Source organism: Diuraphis noxia, unplaced genomic scaffold (assembly GCF_037042655.1).
Source record: "Diuraphis noxia isolate RWA-SAM2 unplaced genomic scaffold, SU_Dnox_SAM2 contig0003, whole genome shotgun sequence".
Lineage (NCBI taxonomy): Eukaryota > Metazoa > Arthropoda > Insecta > Hemiptera > Aphididae > Diuraphis > Diuraphis noxia.
The window spans coordinates 66,194,950-66,217,456 of record NW_028301713.1 but is presented as its reverse complement, the minus strand read 5'-3'; the positions used below and the strand labels follow the sequence as shown (position 1 = coordinate 66,217,456).

Below are 22,507 nucleotides of genomic sequence, written 5' to 3'. Positions count from 1 at the left end.
TTTGTTTATACTGATAACATGTCAATATAAAATTCGTCACGAAGTGACTATAAGACATGAACGATATGAGGTATTGTATTGGTAATATCATAAGATGAGGTTTTTTTCTGATTATTCGATTTTACAGTCTAACATACGACTGTACAGAATACAGATGCATATATATATGCGAACTATATACGCGTTATTTCGATCTATCGATTTTCTTTTTCGAAAAAGCAACGATATACAAACGAAGATACAAACGTGTGTATAATATTATATAGGGAAGTAATATTATATATATGCGTATAGCATCCGTTGGGTGTATACCACCACGGCGACGATGTGGCGATGGAAAGACGTTGTAAAAAAAATCTCAGACACTTTCGCTTGTGCGGCACACAACACGAATTAAATCTCACGCGCGAGACGTACCTACACATGCAGCCATAATGCTATATATAACCCGCACTGCATAACTGCAATAAAATAATATAATATACCTACTGGGTGATTTTTGTTTTATCGCACGGACCGAGCTATTATCCTACTAGGACACGTCTATATACAAATTTTACTTTCTATAAGTATTCCAACTCAAGAGGATAGATCGTAATTTATTTCGGTTTTTTTTATCGAGGGAGACTGAAATTCAAATACTCGTATCTTGTAAGCCTCTAAACGACACTAAAAATTAACAAACAAAATCGTATAAGAAGCGACTTAGATGGGTTGAAAAAAAAATCACCCTATATATACACAATATGTAGGTAGGTATAAAATATAAATTGTTACGAGATACGCAACGTGAAAGTCATCGGGCTGTATATACGCGACTCGTTCCGTGTTCAAAGGTGATTTATCGTAGCGATGTTAAATCGGCCGGCGCCAATGATGGTGTTGAATATATCGATATCGCATTGGAGAGAAAAAATCCAAATCGTCTTATTGCCACCCCTCTTGAACGCCGTGCCAAATACCTCAATGCAAAAGCTAAATGTAAACGTACATAAATTTTCGTCGAATTTCGCTCGTATATTATAAAAATATTATTTTCCGAACGAGAAATCGGTATTCGTTTCGACACACGACAATTCGACCAACCACATATTTTTATTATTATTTTTGTTTTTACTTTGTATTTTTCAAGCGACTATTTTTCTTTTAGGCGTGAATGCAAGCAGGTGGATATGATTTTACGAAAAAAAAAACTTGAGTAACGAACGCAGAGGGACATAAACAATAATAATATCGTATCCCCAGCACGTTAAAACAAAACAAAAAAAAAAACGTCCCCAAGAGAAACGTCTTTTTCGACCTTTTTTTATTATAGAATCATTCCACGCTTTATTTTTTTTTATTCGATACGTAAATATCATGGTAAAATAATTGAATAATATTCCGTCGTGAAATAAATATACGAAAGTTAAGGTGTCTTCATTTAAAAAAAATGCTGTGATGGTTATTTAATTCCGTTTTTTTCTTTTTACATACGATTTTCCTATAAATAAACTGCCAGTAATAAGTCAAATTAACAGCATAACATTTAATACATCTATAATTCACGTGGACGTCGTGGCCAAAAAAGCCGCACGCACGGCAGCTGCGCTGGCAAGGCTCATGCCCAATATCGGTGGCCCATGCCAATGGAAGAGAAAGCTGCTCAGCTCTGTGGTCGACAGTCAGTTGGATTAGCAGGGTGGCCGCGGTAGCCAGGACCAAAACAAACCTGATTCGTCCATCACAGAGATCATCGGCGCTAAGAACCATTCGCGCATACCGCACCGTCTCCGACGAGGCCTCCATGGTCCTGGCCTCCACGGTTCCTGCGGACCTACTCGGCCTGGAACGGGCCAGGATCCGGTCCCGACTCCTTGCTGACATCACACCTGGCGAGTCGCGGCCATCAAAGCAGTCCGTAAAAAGAGAGGAAAGATCCCACACCGTAGAGGAGTGGCGACGGAGATGGGAAGCAACCAGGAAAGCGTCTTGGACCCGATCCTGCATCCCATCCATCAGACGTTGGCTGGAAAGAACGGTCCCGCTAGTGCCACTGACGTTCCACATGTCACAGGCACTAACGGGACACGGCTGTTTCCAGTCATATCTCTACAGGAGAGCCAGGGCCGCCAGTCCGATGTGCCTACAGTGCAGAGGCGGAGAGGACACGGTGGAGCATACTCTGCTTGAGTGCTACTACTGGAACGTCCTCCGTGATCCTTTGTCCATTCACCTGGGGCACAGACCGCGTACAGCCGACATCCAGGATATAATGTGCGGGCCGCCATTTGACCAGCTTCCAGCAGACCCAGATGAAAAGTTGAATATACTAAGGTACGCGGAGGAGTCCTTTCGGCTGTTCTATGGAATGGTCGAACGCATCTTCTCACGCAAAGAAGAAGAGGAGCGAGTCCGCCAGGCTGCGGAGGTGCGGCGATAAGATATGTTGTTGCAAAAATGTTGTTATAAAAATTGTTGTTGTAAAAATTGTTATTGTAAAAATTGTTGTTGTAAATATTGTTGATGTAAAAAGATTGTTGTAATATTAGCGAGTGGGGGATTGTCCCACCACTAATAATTGTCGTTGTTATTGTTATCAATAAACGATGGGAGTCAGAGGAGAAGTAATGCTAACGCGGTTCCTTCTCTGGCTCTTGATACAAAAGGAAAAAAAAAAATACATCTATAATATTTTTAGGTAAATCCGCCACTGACCTATTTTAAATCGTATAATGATGCACACGAGAAATATCCAATCGGGAATTCAGTGAAATTCTCTATATAATATAAATTATTATATATTATATAGAAAATATGGTTAAATCGTTGTCAGTAAACTGCTCGTATCGTAATGCATTGAAAAAAAGACTATATATTTATAAAGACCCATATATTTTATATCGTATCATAGAACATTATATTATTTAATTTATTTTTTTGTAAACGAACCAAAATTATTGCATAATAATTTACAATAATAGATATAACTATATGATTATTATTATACTAATATTAACCCGTTCTAATATTCGATTACAAAATAACATCATCATATCGTACGTCATCATCACCGCGAATTAAATTTGAAGAGATAAAAACAATTTTTCTTTTTGCAAAATTTTAGCAGTTGACCTACCAAAATTTTCAAAGATTTAATATAGTTAACCTATCGGATTTTCTTTGGTTTAAAACCTGACCTACCTAGTTTTTGTCTAATTTTAGGTACTCATTTGAATAATTATTAAAAGTATCTAAGAGCTGTTTTACTCGTATTTTATTTATTGACATGAACTTATACCTGTGTATCGACTTATAACGGATGATAAGTAAACCGGTTGTCTTATAGATGCTATGCAACCCTGTCAGAATATCATTATAAATTTAAAACAACTTCACAACTTCTCGTTTATAGGGGACACTATTATATGGTTGGTGTAACATTAAAAATAAAAACTATTCGAAAAATACATGAAATTGTATACAACTTCATAATATGTTACCTCGTCATACATCAGAAAAGTTTAACCTACCAAATTAAGATGTAATATTAATTAAGAATATTGTACTGTATTATTTTACTCTAAATTATTACATTTTTATTTGTATTATAAAGAAATAATGACACAATTTTCAAATGCTGTTAACTAATTGAAATAAATATTATATTTTTATTCACAGTAATGAGTATAAATTAGATATTAAAATGCACCGTTAAAATATTGGAAGGCACCAGTTGTCTGCAATGGTAGGTCACCTTCTAAACGATGCCTTATTGTAAATTATAGGTACCGTTCGTTTATCGAAATTCGTTTGAGAAATATCTCGTAACAAATTACGCGAACACGAATTTTTTTCACCAGCGATACACTTATAATTAATATGTGCAAAAGAAGCAACCAGCAGCAAGACCGGTGTCTCACGTGTTAAACATACATGTGTGTTACTTCCGTCTAACAGACGCCATAGCAATAAGGAAAAATTTACATTTAGAATAATCCATAGTTCTATTAATATTGACCTAAATATTTAAATTCATGAATATATCTAGGATATTTTCGATATTTCAACTTTGATAAAAATATTTAAATTTTAAAATGTTTATAACTATTGCTATAAAATTGAAATATGAAATAAAAGCTTTAAAAAATGCAATAGGTACCTACTATATATATTATATATGCGTTATGGCGGTTAGACGAAAAATGCACATGTGGGTATATGAGGTACCTATAAAGTTTCAAAGCTATATTAAAATTTAAATCAAATATAATAACACTTTACACCTCAAAGTCCGGTACTTACTGAGGTTTTGACTTATCTTGTCAATAGTTTATATTATATTATACTAGTTGACTCAAGTTCACGCGAATGAAACGTTTAAGCGACTTAATTATTGTCAAACTACGCGAAAGAAGATTCCATTTATACCACGATCCTCGCAACATCAGCAACCCATTATAAGTAGATAGATCTACCTACAGAGTAGTGCGAAATAATATCTCGTAATACGCATATATTTCCATGGTAATAATAACAGTTGCATTATTTTAGCAGAATTCGTGTATCTCCGAGCTCGATTCAGTCACTATACTCACTGAAATCGTCGTTGGTATATATGTATATAATATTCAAGATAAACGGTAGTTAAACGGGCCACGAATACTAGACTATAAACATAATATGCTGTACATACACACACAACTGAACCGATGGTCGTATTTTCTGGACTTTTCAATTTTCATACAGAATTTAATATATATATATATATATATATATATTTATAACATAGGAAACGTCGTCGAACATTTGTATCATAACGATAACGATTTTGATGGGTCAACGGTTCATGTATCATAATAATGTATACAAATAAAAGAACCTTTACATTGCTATATAATTTATACATTACGTAAATAATAAATACAATTTCTTAATAAATTATATATATAAATATTTTTTATTTATGTTGAATTATTTAAAATCTGGTTATTGTCAAATATTATTATACTATTTGTGTTATTATTATTCTATGTATTGTAAATTAGACATAGTTCGTATAAATATTAATTAATAAAATAAATAAATAAATAAAATAGGTAAGTGATGCAGTCCACGCTAAATAAAGACGTTTTGTTTAACTGATTGTTTCAAAAAAATTAAGGAGAAACTATTTACATAGCCACATAGGTACTGTTGTTAAATTAAAAATATATGCTCCTTTTTAAAAAATGAACAAATACAAAAATACAAAACCAAACTGAAAATTGAATTTAAATAGACTAAATGCTAAAATAATTTCATAAATAATGCTGCGGGTTAAATAATGGCAATACAATTTACCTCAATTTCGCAAAAACGATCGTTGGCTATATAGTGACAAAAAAAAAATCAACAGACCCTGACAAGGCAGTAGGGAATAGGGATACAAAAGTAACACTGTATTCGGTTCATTTTTCCGAGGAAATTATTTAAAACCGTTAAAAAATGAATCATTTGAAAAACTACATATTTAGGGACATATTGACCAATATTTACATTGTCATTATCCTATTTGACTTATCAAACAATTAACAGAAATAATATACCTACCTAAAAGGTTAAAAAAATAAAAACACAATTAATTTATAACCAGGGATAATAGGTATTACTGTTTTATTGTACAAAAGAAAAACTTTCAATACGAGGTCAAATGTAACATAATATGATATGGGACCAATAATCAATAGCACTATTAATACTGTGTAGTACCTATATAGGTTATATTGAATTAATTAATGTATTTTCAACAAATTCAGTTTTATTAATTAAGTATTTTCTTAATGTTTTATGCAGCTATAGTAATAAAAATAAATATTTCCTTATACTATACCGTTTATGATGCAACATTATTAGATAGGTATACCTAATGTATAACAAACTATAAAAAATGCTTTAAGACAAATTATTTAACACTTATCAAGTTTACAGCATTAATCATGAAAATGTTATAATATAATTTAAAGGTACCAACTTCCAAGTTAATATTTCAAATAAAAGTGTTACTGTCTAACGATTTTATTTTATTTTTTAATTTGTAAATATAAATGCCATTTAACCCAACCAGACGCCTCAAGAGGAAATGGTGCCGTAATTTGATAACTTAAGTGAAAACTTATAAATGTAAGAGAGGTGTCACAAATGTGTGATTTCCTCCTCATGTGGCTATCCATTGTCAACTGTTGTAAAATTATTAATATTACTTAATGTACATACTGTATAGATTGTAATTTTTCAAATTAAGCCAATTATTTTCAAAAAAAAAATATATATATATATATACAGGGTGATTTTTTTATCGAAGAACACTCATTATTTAAAAAAGTATGAGTGTATGAGTATGAGTGTTCTTCGATAAAAAAAATCACCCTGTATATATATAAATGCCTAAATGTAACTTTTATTTCAGATCTCTCATAGTATTATAGAAGATGTATATCAATAAAATTATGCGCATCGCCCTTCATTTTCGATAACAGTTCTAGCAGATCACTGGTTTATGCGTATAAAACATATATCGCCTAATATGTATAGCTATCTACAATCTGCATACACGTGTACATATCTGTTGATGGCCAATTCACTTTACACATAATTCGTACGACAACACGTTTGATCACGGGTAAACCAAACAAACAATAAATGATGCATTCAGAATATTTGACCCCGCGCCACCAGGATATTGAACAAACCCCCTGTGGGGTGTAGCCCGGATATTATGACCTATGACGAATAATGGGTATGTCGTGCTGCTAATACGCTTTGGTATATTATATTTTAGCAAGCGCGCGGTATCGATCTGAAAATAGTCAGACATTTTTTGCTGCAGACAGACGTCTGTGATGAGCATGTTATGTTAAATGCGTGCGTCGCCCATTTTATTCATATATATATTATTTATACAGGGTGATAAAAAGAAACCGACAATGTAGTTGATAATTGTACTAGGTGAAACGCATAAAATTGCAATTTATGTTTAATAGTTATGTTATAAGAAATTTCAGATTTTCATATTAGATAATATGTACTCTATGTATATTTAACACGTTTTAGAAACGATTAAAAATTTCGTATTTAATTAACAAATGTATTAAAGACACCATATTAATGGTATTATGGAGACCGGTATAGAACCAAAAATATGTTAAAAATATACCGCAGTGATCATTATAATAAAGTAAATTTACCGAGCAAATGTTTTAAGAATCAAATAAATTTGCAATTAATATTATTAATACAGATGTCTGGTGTGATGTTGATTATTTTTATAAGTTAAAAGTGATCTAAAAAGTAAAAACTATGAATGACCAAAATAAAATATGAATTATTTTATTATAAGTGTGATCCGATGCATAAATATTAATAATATTGGAGACCATTATTTTCGGATAACTGTTGGTAACCTACGTATAGTTTTGAAGCGTATTTAGTATTTACTCGTTGATGGCAACTGAAAATCGATAGAGCTCGTTGAGCATATTACCAAACGCGACATACATGACACGCCGTTTACAATATAATATATTATTAGACACGAAATAGAACGAAACCAGAACCCCAAAATGTACCTAACTTCATTAAAATGGAATAAAAGATAAAACAATTAGTTTTATTCACTCCTCATTGGAAAAACGCAAAACAATAAAAACGATAGCATTCACTTCAGGTTTACAAACAAAATGAAAATGGACTTAATGACATTACAATAGCATGATGAATTAATGGGACTAAATTTTTGCACATAAGATTTTTCACCGGTTAGCGATAACAATTGTTTTAATAACTAATATAGGCCTATTTAAATACGTATGCCATGTTGGTATGATTAAAATAGCACGACGACGACGACGCATCCAATTAGAAACAGATATAATAGTTTGAGGTACCTAATTATATCAATAAGTGTCTATGGGGCGGCAAAAAAAAAAAAAAATAATATAAATATTATGCATCGTATACAAAATTACTATTTATAGGTACCAGGGCGCAGACCATACGTGCATGTGTTCGACCATTCATTTATGAAATTTAACATTCAAATAATATGCATACCCAAAAGCGACTTCGTCATAATAACTGCATATTATTATTATAGTCGACGTCGTAACTAAAGAACACAGACGACCACACAATAACAATATACACGTCGTAATACGACCATAATACAAGTGTGTAAATGATATAATATATGTATCGCAAATCATAATAATATTATTATAACAATATGATGGTGGTGGTTCAATCTCGCGACGTGTTCAACTAGGAAGTATATATATATATATATATATATATATATACGAGACGATGTCATATATAATGTTCGAATATTATCATATTATTATCGTTCAATGTATGACATAATGTTGTGTTTGTATTCTTTGACATATAAAACATATAAATAATATATAATTAGGACCATTAGGTAGACAACTACAGTAACACGCGTTGATCGATTTATTTTTACCTATACATAATATGTTATTTATCGTACCATAAAAAATACATAGAATGAGCCGATAATCGATTGACTGTCGAACGGCGTAGTGGTGTACATTATTATTGCCGCTGTCATCGTATTTTTTATGTACAAACGGTGATGATTATACTACAGTTGGATGTTCAAAGGCTTCGATATAGGTTCGTATGTATACGAATTATATAGATGGTCCGTTAAATAAGTATTTTCCGGCAGACTCGACAACGACGAGAAGTCACTGCTCGTTACGTCGGATTTATGAAAATTAAATTGTATTCGTGTGCCTGATAGGTATTATTTTTTGATGATCGTAGTTAAATATATTTACTTTCGTTGAGGGCTATTAAAAATCCTTCGAGTGTATTAATAATCGAAATCTATTATATATTTCATATATATATACACTTAAGTATTATTAATAATAATAAGTCCCTGCGCGTGCATAAATATAATATAATGATATATAGGGCCAGAACAATATTTATACGATCGTTGATTGCTCTGAAGCAGTCGAACGAAATGTGTAAGTACGTTATGAACTTTGCGAATATTACCTATATACAATATAATAATATATAATTTAATTGTCAAACACGAGAAAAATTACGATTCGAGACACCGCGGTCATATCGGCGGCACGTCATATTCGACAAGACAGAAATGTTTTTTTTATCATAATGTTTATCGTTTCCTTTCAAATCGTTAACCGTATAAATCCTGCAGCGTGTCATATACCATGGTATACGCAAATTGCTTTTCAAATGTGACTGATCTTCGTATATGACTCTCAGTAACCACTACGATTTAATGCAATAATTGTACGAAATTTTAATGACAGCGCTGCAAATAATAGCGGTGCAAACGACAAGCTTCGTCAGAAATCACACGAATATAGTTGTGGTTGTCAACTATATATATTAATCATTCTGAATACCATTTTATACTCGTAATGAGCAGCATGCAGGTACACTGTTGAAAACCAATTGTTACAAATGGCAGAGGCGATTGCTCATTTTTCGTGCCCGAGACTATAATAGATACTGCGACACAGTGCTAACGTCAAATATTTAAAACATCGAAATGGGAGAGAAATTAATTATTATTTAATAGGGGGTGGTTGTAGTTTGCAGTGACTTTGGATTACGTGATACGGATTGGAATTACACAGGTAACGAAATTCTTGTAGTTTGTTGTAAATAATATGTGAAAAATTATGCATTATCAACTGTTTAACTGTTAAAAAAATTAACATATATTATCAATAAGTTAGATGGCCTTTGCAGGAATACTGTATGATAACAAAAAAAAAAAAAAACACGAGTGACGGTGGTTCCGTCGTACACCTATTATTAATATTATTACTATCATCTATTATTATACAATATGAATATCATAATTAATAGATTATACTTGAACCTAGTTGCAGAACACTTTTGACGTGACGTGTCACGATGCGGCTCTGCAGTGAAATATTCATGCTAAATACATATTACATAATATATTATTATAAATATAAGTGGTCATGACGTGGGTATACAGGGATTGCACATTTGTCGTACTCGCGACGTCCTCCTGCTACAAATAATGGCAGATTCCGAGTATCCTACTAATACATAATTAAACGTCCATTAGTTCAATAGCCAACGGCGTAACGACGGTGGTAGAATAAACAACAATGACGTCCATGCACGAAATGTGATGTATAATTTATTATTTTATATTATGATATACTTCACTGTGGGATTAGACGAACTTGGAAAAAAATATAATCCGTCCAAGGGCACATCCCGTGACGCGCTATTCCCGGGAACGCTTAGGAATTCAAGAATACAATTTTAGAATTGTACAGGAACCACCCACGAGAACGAATTATTTTAGTGTACGCATTTTAAGATGTGTAAGATGTGAGATTTTAAACACGTGTATGAAATTTAAATATTTTCAATAGTTTTTTGCTAAATTTACATTTAAAATAAAAAAAAATCTCAAATGTGATATAACATATGTAATAGATGCGCTGGCAGAATCGATGGGTTCCGTAACAATTATTTGAATTTAAATTACATTAAATTATTAAATCAAGTAACAAACAATACGCATTGACGCATTGTGTCAATCAATGCCCAATCATAGGTGTATATGTGTATTAAATAAGAGTTTAATTAAAAAAATCTTCAATAAGTGTTTTGCCGCAGTTGACGAGTCTTAAATTTTGATCGGTCCGAGTGCTTAATATTAGGGCACAGGTAATTGCCTATTTTAAACTCTAATGCGACAGTAAAATAAACGCAGACGACTTCACATGAAACAATGACATTCGACAATAACAGTAATATTATCATATCATAATACCTACTTTTATTATATTTTGATACTTCTTGCAGTGATCGGATTCGTACACCTACCATCGGATTGGCTCATTATATCGTAATAATATTCCCATATCTCAAAGAGGATTGGCGACTCGGACGTTATTTCAATGCGCAATAGTGTAAAATACATTTAATATGAACGGACAGGTGCATGGTAAGTTAAGTACAACGAGTGAGTAATAATATGTAGGTAGGTGCCCATTATATGACGCGTGTTATATTAAATTACGTAATGTTCGTTTTAATTGAACTTTCCGAAACAATGCGCGCTTATCGCAGTATGATAATAATAAATTATTTTTAAACAAATATGGCAACAAAACTGGTAACGGTCCGATTTCTCATCCGCGATTTTCCTTGACTCGTCTCTATACGTCTATAGACAATACCTATACAATAAATGTCATTTTATTATTATTATTATATTATTATTGCAACCTAGCAGCCTTGGAGAGTACGGCCACCGGACACACCACTATCATAGGAAAATAATATTATGCTGCAGTGCGCGGACATTGAAGTTACGCGTCTATAATCGTTTAACGACAATATACCAACTCGGCTGCTAATCACACGCGTTTTCACTTCATATTTATGTCGCATACACCATGGTCGACGAATAATGGATTTACTGGTATAAGAATCATACACATAATAATACAGTGATATCAATATAATATAACAATAATATACTCCTATTAACGAGATCTTTGCAAGCGCAGAGAATTATTACGAGACAGGTAAACTGGATTAATTGCAATAAATAGTAGAAGTGTACGATGATACTGTCGCAACTGAGTTGCATATTCTATATAGGTATACCCGCTGAGGTATACGCTTAGAATATAATATTATAATATATTACATAAAAAATGGTTTTCGATCAAAAATGTTTTTTTAATAATTTAAACTACAAAATATATTTTTATATTATTTAGATATATTGAAAATAAATTCAAAAAAAAAAAATGTAATACAATGTACATAAATATTATCGTGATAAAATTACGTCTAAAGAGATGGCGTCATCAGACTCACCGTGAGTCCACTCTCTTATACAATCTAACGTTGTACAGGAGTTGAATATTAATACAGAAAACGTTCACGTGACTTACCTGAAACAAAAACAAAACAAACAACCATTAGATAAATATTATGTAAATGTATTATTATTATCACTGTTACAAAATAATTTCGGAAATAATTTGTGTCATCAAAATAATACATACGAGTATTAGGCATATTACAATGAATAGATGTATTCATATTATACACATTTAGCGGCCGATAACGAATTATAACAAGTTTCGGTTTATAGTTAAATTAAAGAGACGGACATTGTGTTCAACGAAATACTTTAACAACCGTAACGAATGCTACACGATAATCGAAAATTGCACACCAATATGTAGTTAAATCGAGAAAATGTTAGATTAAATGGTGAGGAGGCAAAGTTTTCAAATTTCAAAACATCAAACTAAAACGGAAAACGAAATCCACTTTTACCTAAATATTTGTATATAAATCATGGGCACAAAATCTAATTAAATCTCGACCAATGGTTGATGAGATTGGAGAGTAGCTGCAGTTAGGTTGATTAGGCTCGGAGATCCTTAAGTCCTCTGATATAATATTATGTAGTCTGATGCATCGAGTTACTAATTTAATTATGAATAATGTTTACGAGATGGTTTTACTTTTCTACTTCACCAATACTATATGCGTACAGTGCCGTACACGATACACTCGATGTTAAAATATTACTACAAGCCATATAAAATGTTTTAAACAAAAATAAATGCAACGACAAATTTTATGGGTTTTTAATAGTTTTGACCCAAATGCAGTCGCCAATCGATATACCATAATATTATTATTGTTATATTCCATTATATAGCGACAACAACGATATCGTAGTGGGTGGGTCGGTACTTGTATAAAAAAAAAATGTAGTTTGGTATTGTCATAGAGCAGTTGTTATGGAAAATCACATCTCACGACGGGAACGTAAATTCTATTTCAGCGCCCTAAGATCCATACAATTTATTACGCTATGACGATTCAATAATAATACGTAATTTCATTATATTATTATCTCGCCGTACTATAATATATTATAATAATAATATAATGTACGAGTTTCGTGTGTGTACATAATAGACAATAATGAAATACGATTTGTCCGCGTAACGCTTGTGTTTTATCGATGTATAAAATCCAAAGTCGTGAACGCGATGTATAATAATATGTAATATGTATATGTGTAATAATATTGTAATTTATAGTTGTAACATATCATACGAAGCCGAGCAAGTAGTTTCACCCCGGAGCGTCGTCGTCGTCGAGACATAATCAAAACGACTCCCATGCGCGATTGATGGCAGCCAACAAACTCAATATGATACACTATACGGACAATAAATATGTAAATATTCAACCGAGCGCATATCATATATATTATTAATACGTATAACATTATAAATAACGCTACCGCGGCGACTATACGGTTCGTATAATATTATTATTATATTATTATCGTATGACGCCGAACAGAGTTAATGACGAAGAACGAAACCGTCGATCGAAATCGGTTTATGAATAATAATACCAATAATATATTATACATAAATGATATCACAACTAAACAGCAGTCGTGTGTGGGTGGGTGTTATGTGTTTCATCCTTTCCACTTCACCGGTAAACCACCGATGTGGTATATGACAATAATAATATAATAATAATAATGATATTACATATTGTGCGTGTGTGTATGTGATATACATTATATAGACTTGTAGGAGAGTGATACTGATCCCGATCGGATTTGATTGCCACTAACCTTTTCAAGGTCCCCAGACGACGGGGTATTTTTTTTTTACCGTACTTACATTGATTTACATATCACCACAACGGATTGTATACGAAGGTATATGTATAGTTTCTCGACGGACTTTTTTAAAATATATATATATATATAAATATATAATGTTATGGTCTTTTAACCTGTAATTTATAATATAATATGTAATGTAGTGTCGGAGAAGATATTTTTCAAACGACACGAGATCGTCGTAATTATTACTGTTGTTGGGAAACAGCCATCATATGCACCTATATTATATTATATCAGACAAATTTGAATCATCCGTAGTCGTTAGGTTTTTTACAACACGAGGTAGGTACGTATAACGTGTATAGGTAGTGTATTATCATACGTGTCGGTTGTTTTTTTTTTTTTTTGGCACCCATAAATTATTGTTTCAACTCTTCGACCACTATACAGTCATTTCGCCTCGCAATATTTTAACGATAAATGTACCGTTGAACATTTATCGAACGAGGACGACGCCACGCCTTGAAATCGAATCGAGGTGTTAAATCATTTGAAATCCGAAACTTTTTTTTCATACATACGCTACAACCACCAACAAGATATCACAATAAACTTAACATACTACGCGGCTTAACGGGTTCAAAATCAAATAAATTTTACAGAAAACTAGGTAACGAAAACGTATAATATTGTGTACATCATGTGGTATCCGCAGATGGCGTTTAAACAAACGAATGCGGAAAGTGTTTCAGCAAATATAATGCATATCATTAGAATAATATATAATGCGTCTATAGTGGTCAACAACGTTATTACAACGGAGGTTGGACATAATATTTTAATATGATTATATTATTATGGTAAAACGTAAGAAATTTCGTGTTATGCTTAACCAGTTTAGCGGGTTCACAGAGTTATTTCATCGACGACAATGATTTCAATGGAAATGAATGAATCGACAAAACGATCGATACTCATATAATACACCCAAAGCTTTTAACGGTTTAACGGTACCTAAATAAGACATTATTAGTTACCTATATACCTTCAAATCATCTTCACGGAATTCCAACGTCTCAACTATTAGCTACACATAACTATGACGATAATTTGCGTTGCATAACCCACGTCCCATATTATGTATTTTGTGTATACTGTATACGTGTCATGCCCGTAAAAAATATTTTAATTTATTTTTTAATACAGTTTTATTCAAAATCTGCAATCAAATTAAAAATGTATAAATAATTGTATTGATATACAGCTCCAATGGCTTGAATTTAAAAGTATAGAAGTGGAAGTCATCTCATGGTCGACACACAAACAATTTAATTTAACTTTACATCGCAAAAGTTTTGAGAGCAATTAAAATATAGTAATTAAATCCGTGAACAATTTACAAACGACGTCATCAACAAACGTTATTAGCGAGCTGTACAAGACAGAAATGTATGATGTGCGTACAATATAATACAACATAGGTACAATCAATATTTAGACGGAGAAGTCTATGGCGATATACGAACCATCCCACCCACGAGTTAATATTAATTACGTTCTGACGAGCTTCGTTTCAAAACAGACGCGAATCGACTTGAATGTATCGCAAATCGTAATAATTAGGTCGAGCCGTCGAGGAACGTTAACGCAGCCAAAAAAAAAAAAAAATAAATAAATACAAAAAACCCAAAAATATGTTACACCGTTGGCATTAGACGGAAACACATTTCACGAAGATGTACTTATGTGTCCGTCGGCAGGTTGTGTCTGGTGAACGACCGACAATTTTGAGTACGTTTATAACTACCCAAAAAACGCGAATAAATTACGAAAATAAAAACACGAAAACGACGATCGAAGGTATAAGATAAAAACCTACTTATTGGTGTCCCGGCGGATTTTGACTTGGCTGTGACGCTGGGTCTCCGGGTGGCCGCGGACGGTGCCCGTCGGACTGGCTTTACTACGTATTTGATGTTCCGTCGGGCCGACTTTTTCCGTTTCACCCGGTTAGTGTTCCGGGCCGCGGCCACGGGTATCCGGTGATGGTCTTGGTGCTGGTAATGTTGATGCTGTTGGTGTCGGCGGTGGTACAGCTGCTGCAGCTGCTCTTGTTCGTCGTCTTCGGTGTCCGCGTCGTCCGTGGACTCTTGCCACCGTCCCCGGCTGCCCTTCGATATCGATTCGTAAAGTCTGTCCTGTTCGTCATCTCCGTCGTCGTAATCGTCAGTGTCCCCGCGGTAGTCGTCTGCGGGGTCACGTCGCTGCAGACGAGCGTCTTTGGGCACGCAATAGTCTCGGATCTCGACGACCGGCCGGGTCTTCGGGTGATGGTGATGGTGATGATGTTGCTGGGTGGGCCGCCTCTTTTCCGGAGCCACGAACATCATGGGGTCCAATTTGAGCTGTCGCAACGGCGACCGGGCGACCACTACCTGGTACAATTGATCTTGCGGCGTTGTCGCGGGCTGCAACACCGACGCCGGTTTAGCCGCAACCACTGCTGCGGGACGTCTAGGCGCCTTTTTGCGAAACAGTTGCTGCTTGGATGGCCGCGGCGGATCGGACAGTCCGGGCGCGGACAGGCTGAAGCCCGAGTCTTTGCCCGAGCACGTGGACGCAACCGACGAACGGGAAGCCGTCTTGTTGACGCCGTCCACGGCCACAGGGTACCGGTGGAACCGCCTGAACGGCACCGGACGGTCGTCCCGCTTGTCCTTGAGCGCGCTTTCCAGCGAATGGTGGGCCCGCCGTTGCGGCTGTCCGTCGCCGTCGGCCGCCATCGCTGCACCCGTGGCCGGCCGAGCGGGTAGCTCCAGGCTCCGGGGAGCGGCCGGTGGTAGCATCGGTGCGTCCATCCATATCCGACCAAGGCTGATGGCCGAGTCGGTACGACTACTGTCGTCCAGCTCCTTGTGCACGTGGTAACGGTACCGTGCCGGCGGGGTAGGCGGCGGGGGAGGCGAACAAGACCGTTTCAAGTTGTTCAGGTCTTCTTCCGCGCGTATACATCGAATCCACTCGCCGTAATCGATGACCGGTGCGGTGACAGTGGTCACGGCGGTGGTGGTCGTGGATGTGGTGGTCGTGGATCCGATGGCCGGCGGCGGTGATGGCGGTGGCGGCGGTGGTGGTGGTGCGGGCGCGACCGCCTGTCGTCTTCGCTCCACAGGTGGTGGCGGTGGCGGTACATCATCTTGCCCGGGCGTCTCGGGCAGGGGACTTATCGGACGACGCGAAGCTGCCCGGGGACTGGCCTGGAGACGAGCAACGACCGGAGGACTAGTCGGACCGCTACTGTCCGACTTGCTGATGAGTCCGGAAGAATGCTGCTGGTTCTGATAGGGTTGCACAGAATCGTCGGCGTCTATCGGCGGAGGCTTTTTGGTGGGATTCCTGCCCTTTTGACCACCGCCACCCCGGCCGTCCAAGTAATTCCTGCGGATCGATATCCGTTTGAACGAGTCGCTTCGCTTGAACGGCGACTCGTTGCGGTCCTTGTTCTTCCGACGACCGCCGATCAGCCGCCGGAGGTTCTCGAACGTGATGGGTTTCATGCGGCCGCTTTTGCCAGCGACTCTGTCAACTGCTGCAGCGGTTGCGGTGGCCGCGCATCCGCCGTCATCGTTCGTCGTCGATTGCGCGCTAAATCGCTCACTCGCGGCCGAAACGACAGACACTCGACATACACTCGCGCACTAGACCGATGTATTGTGATGATATTGTGTACTACGATTTAGACAAAATCGATTTTAGGTTGAAAAAAAAACGAAGCAATACACACACTCACACACAGATAAAAATTAAAACACAGAGAAACAACTACGCACGCGCGACACACGCGAACAGCAAGACGCGAGTTCGATCGGATGACGGACGACGACTGCGCGTGTAGATAATATTATTATTGTATTACGCGGCAGCAGCCGAGCCGCATAAACCGCCGCCGTCGTCAACCGGTTTCGGGTACGGTCGTCGTCGTCGTCGCCGCCGCCTCAACACCACCGCTCTCTCGCGACCGTCCGTGTTTGTGTGTGCGTGTGTGTGGAAGGGGCAACCGGTTGCGATGCAACACACACGCGCACGCACACGCTAGCACGAAGCGGACAAGTTGCCCCCAAGGTACTTGTACAAGGACGCAGCCGCCGCCGACTATCGTGCGCGAGTGTGTGTATAGAGCAGCAAAGAGATCAAAGCACTCGGGTCACTGGCATCCCGCCCGGGCACCGCGATGCTGCTCTCTGGACCTGCCGGACAGCCGACGGATACCACAGCCGCTGCCGCCACTACTGGTATATTATTATAACAAGCTTTGGTCACTTGCGTTTTCAATACGCACACGCACCCATCATAATATATTATTATATTGTTATTACGCGAGAGTGTGGGTGCATAGATATTGCGCCGCTGCCAGCGGAGTCAGCGGACATTCGTTACAATATTCAAATATTCATAATAAATAGGCAGCATTACGGGCGCGGATATTTACCATAATATTTTCTATGCGGCCGCCGCCGCCGCCGCCGCTTCCTGTCCGTTCATTCGTTCAATGTAAAGGTACCGTAATATTATGCTCATTTTATTACGTCGCGACGTACTCAAATATGTGTAGAACGCCAGCCGTCAACCACTGCAGCCGCCGCTCGAATTTCCGTCGTATTTCCCATCTTCGGTTATGCAAACGAATCTTACGACCGTTTTATGTTTATTGAGCTTAACTGAGATTATTGAGTTCCGTCTTTTTCTGCACTACGCAATTTTCGTTGTCGAAACGACGTTATTTTTCTACGGTTTTTTCTTTGACGTGAATTAGGTTTTTTTTTTACCTCTTACGCCTTGTTATCGATGAGGATATATCAACGATTTAGAATTTCAACACTATTTAAATATAATAATATATAATAGTGTGGCATACGCATACGATTTTACGAAATAGGTGTAATTCATTACATTTACATAATATTGTGTTCTATAGACTAGATTATATTTTTCAAGAGAACAGGAAGTATGTAGAAACTAAATTGATGGCCAGAAAATATATGACTAGAAGGCTGGTAATATGCTATAGAATTATTGCCGAAGATCATGATGACGTCTGACCCACCACAGGCGTTCTTCTGGGAAACTGGTCCACAAATAATATTTAAATCTATTCGAAAACAGTTCGATTTTCCATCATAGGTTTTTGAACGTTGCGCAATAAATATTATGTGCATTTATGATAAATAACTGCATACTAAAAACCGATTATGCAATCGTTTGTTCTCGTGCAACGCATTTATTGATTTATAGTTAACGTGTAACTTTATAATATAGTTTAGATTTTTTCTAAACTTTTGCTGGACAAACAATATATATAATAATATATGTAATATAAACATAAATATAGATCATAGTATCTATTACAAACCATATTAATACGACGTATAATATTAATTACACTTATTAAAAGTTTAGAGTATTAAAAATTTAATAAATGTTGTCAATTTTTATTGACATTTTGTTATTTTATCACCACACGTCTTACAACCATCTATACATTATTTACCTACGCTTCCATATATAGTTAAACACTCTAAACATAATTTTCATGGAATAATATACCGGAATACCTACAAAATATAATTTGATGATAATGTACTATTAAACGTCTTAATTTTTTGATAACACGTGATTTTGGCAAACTATCATAACACAAATTTGTCGGCACCCTGCAAGCTGCCTTACGTTTTTAAACAAGCCATATCGTCCATTATTTCTATTTCAGAAGAACACACCGAGTTGAAATATTGAATACAAATTGAAAAACGATTATTCATTTGAGTCAAACACATTTCAATAATAGTAATATACACGTGGCACAAAAATATTAATAACTCTCGTATATTATTAATGTATAATTTACTGTGCAATTAAAGAAATCTTACACATAATGTGTACGGCAGCGAAGTGTATATTGGAATTAATCACAAGTAAGATGTGTAAACGACGTTAATTTAAAAATTAATTGAATTTAATCACACCACGTGTACAACCTATCTTTGACTTTCTCTCTGTCTTTCACCATCTAGTGATATATAGGAACGTTATAGTGTACAACAAACATAATATATAATTTCAACTGTAAAAACACGTTCGGGCTGATAGATCATAATAAACGTTATAAACGACTTCCTTGTAGGCGGTGGGAGGGCGGGATCTGGGGAAGAAGTATTCAACGTTTTCGACAAAAAACGGAACACATCCCGTAACGTCTCTCCGGACTGACGATAATTTATCACGATAATATCGATGTCGATTCGTGTGCTACGAATGAATCGATAGTATAATAAATAATAATACAATCTGACGAGTAATAAAAAATAAGTGTATAGAACTCTTTCGGTGCGTGCGAACACTATTATATTTCTTCAGTACCTCATCAGTTATAAATACCGTTTAAGAGGACGACTTACCCGCATTCGATGTGTCCGTCTTACAAGGGCGTAACAATTTATAACAAATTTAGGCTCAGCTGCAAATATTTTTTATTTTTTTTTGTTAAGAAACTTGGTGAGAACCATTAGTTTTGGCAATTATAATAAGCTCAACAATTATATAACAATAGCAATTATGTAGCGACTATAAAATAAAATTATAGCCGAAAATAAAACAAAGATAGAGTATTGAATAGCATAACATACAATAAATAAAAACAATTAATTAAAAAATTAAACAATTTTACACAGCGTGGATCATGATAACAATATTTTCGAGTATGACCGTAAGACTGGCATGTATAGCACTGTGGAAGGCTTTTTGGTGGGTGTGGTTTTTCAACAATAATTTTTGAGTTGAGAAGAAACTCAAACTTGAATATATATATCTGAATTGTTGGTAGCTTTTTGGATATCAACAAAGAAAAGTGGCGAGGGCGTTTTGTCCGAAAATCGTTTAATGTTGTGTATGTTTATGTAAAAAACAATTATTTATTTGAGTCAAACACATTTCAATAATAGTAATAATAATACACGAGGCACGAGAATAATCATAACTCTCGTATATTATTAATGTATAATTTACTGTGCAATTAAAGATGTCTTACACACATGCAGCCGGTATGGCGTCCTCTTAACCAGGGCTGCTATAAGAGGGGGGGGGGTAGTCAGAAAGACCCACAGTACTGGGACCCGGACTCTCGAGGGGTTCAGCGTTCATGCAAATAATTACTTCACAATATACATATATTAGAATATTATTTTTTTATTATTATGTAATATAATACAATCTGTACAATTTAGGCACAATAAGCATATGCGAGCAAAGTAACAAAAAATATTAGAAAAATTAATTATTATTTTAAAGGGACCCGGATTAAGTTCTATACCGTGGTCAAAAATATAATGGGGGAGGGGGGCGTCCTCTAAACTATTGTAGTATAAATTATACAAAATAACACTTAACAACACAATCCCAAACATATTAAGTATTTACTGTAAAAATAAAAATAGCATTCGATATTTCTATTAAGGTGAGCGTTTCCTCGGGCTAACGTGTCGCTTCCGTCGCTGTGTGCCTACTTGCATGTGTGTGTGTCGCGAGAGATAACAACGTCGCGTCTTCCGGCTTGGTTTATTGTCGAGTGGATATTATAATATTCTAAACCGTCATAATAACATTATAACATTGCGCACGAGTAATAATATATTATTATATTACAACGCCCAATAATCATTCTTATTAGCTTATATATCACATATTGTGTACCGATTAGGATCGCGGGATTTACTCGATGGGAGAATGAGAAAAAAATAAAATAAAAAATGTAAAAAAACCAGTCATTATTCTCGTTGAATACAATCAGTTGGAGCTGATCTGTATTTATTTGCAATGCTTATTATTATTATTGTTACAAGTGCCGTAGAGCACATAATTATTATTATAATTATTGTATACATAGAGGAACACGAGTATACAATAATAATAATCACTAATTAGCAAACGGAAATTTTTGTAAAACTCGTATGGAACTTATAACTCGAGCCAGCACGCTGTTCGTTAAACGTATGTATACCAACGACCGACCAATAGTGCTGCAAAACGTTAAGTAGTATAATACATATTATAACCATACGAACTCGGAACTATTATAATTTACAATAATAGTGGTACGAGCGTGTACGGCGATACAATAATAATATCGCAGCACAATATAATATTATAGGTACGACTAGTGCACATGCAACAACGATATAACTCGTACTTATAACTACTATAGTACACGCCGATGGTAAAATATTCGACGTGCCTACACTCCGCGTGTGGGTTGGTTTTCAGGTATTTTCTATATGTCCGGCAGATCGGGGATAGGCGGAAAATAACGCGGGACAGAGTAAGCGCGTACGCGATAATAATATTATAATATTGATATTAAATTATTATTTATCTTAGGGTCTGCGCGTTATATAATGATAATAATATATTACGCACAGCATAAACACCCGTAGGTCCGATAGACGCAACTATATACACTGCAGGATGATTTTTAAAGCACGCTCAACCCTGTATTTCCATTTAATAGTACATAATTTATTCTTTTTCTTTTCTTCACGATTTCTGATTTTTGGAATTTTTAAGTAGACTTAAAGACCATACATTGTTTTAAAATGTCTGATATTTTTTGTACTGCCTACTCAAAGAGTACCATGTGGCGATACCAACTCCTATTTTTCAAACAAGAACCCCACTTTTTTACTGAAAATTATTTAGCGGTTAATTTTTTGGAAAATGTAACTAAGATGTATCTAAATCAAAATACTAATGCGTAGT

At 35.6% G+C, this 22,507-nt stretch overlaps 1 protein-coding gene across 4 annotated transcripts in view; it reads right to left on the bottom strand.

Moving 5' to 3' along the window:
* Positions 1-22,507, bottom strand: part of DIP2 (disco-interacting protein 2) — a 167,707-nt gene that overhangs the window by 76,755 nt on the left and 68,445 nt on the right. For 3 of the 4 annotated variants that reach the window (XM_015512716.2, XM_015512717.2, XM_015512718.2), the window contains exon 1: positions 15,579-17,592. The exons of the other annotated variant lie outside the window; for it this stretch is intronic. In XM_015512716.2, the coding sequence (XP_015368202.2) occupies positions 15,579-17,256 (1,678 nt within the window). In that variant the 5' untranslated portion in view covers positions 17,257-17,592. Of the gene's footprint in view, positions 1-15,578; positions 17,593-22,507 lie in introns of those variants that run through there. 4 annotated transcript variants of the gene reach the window in all.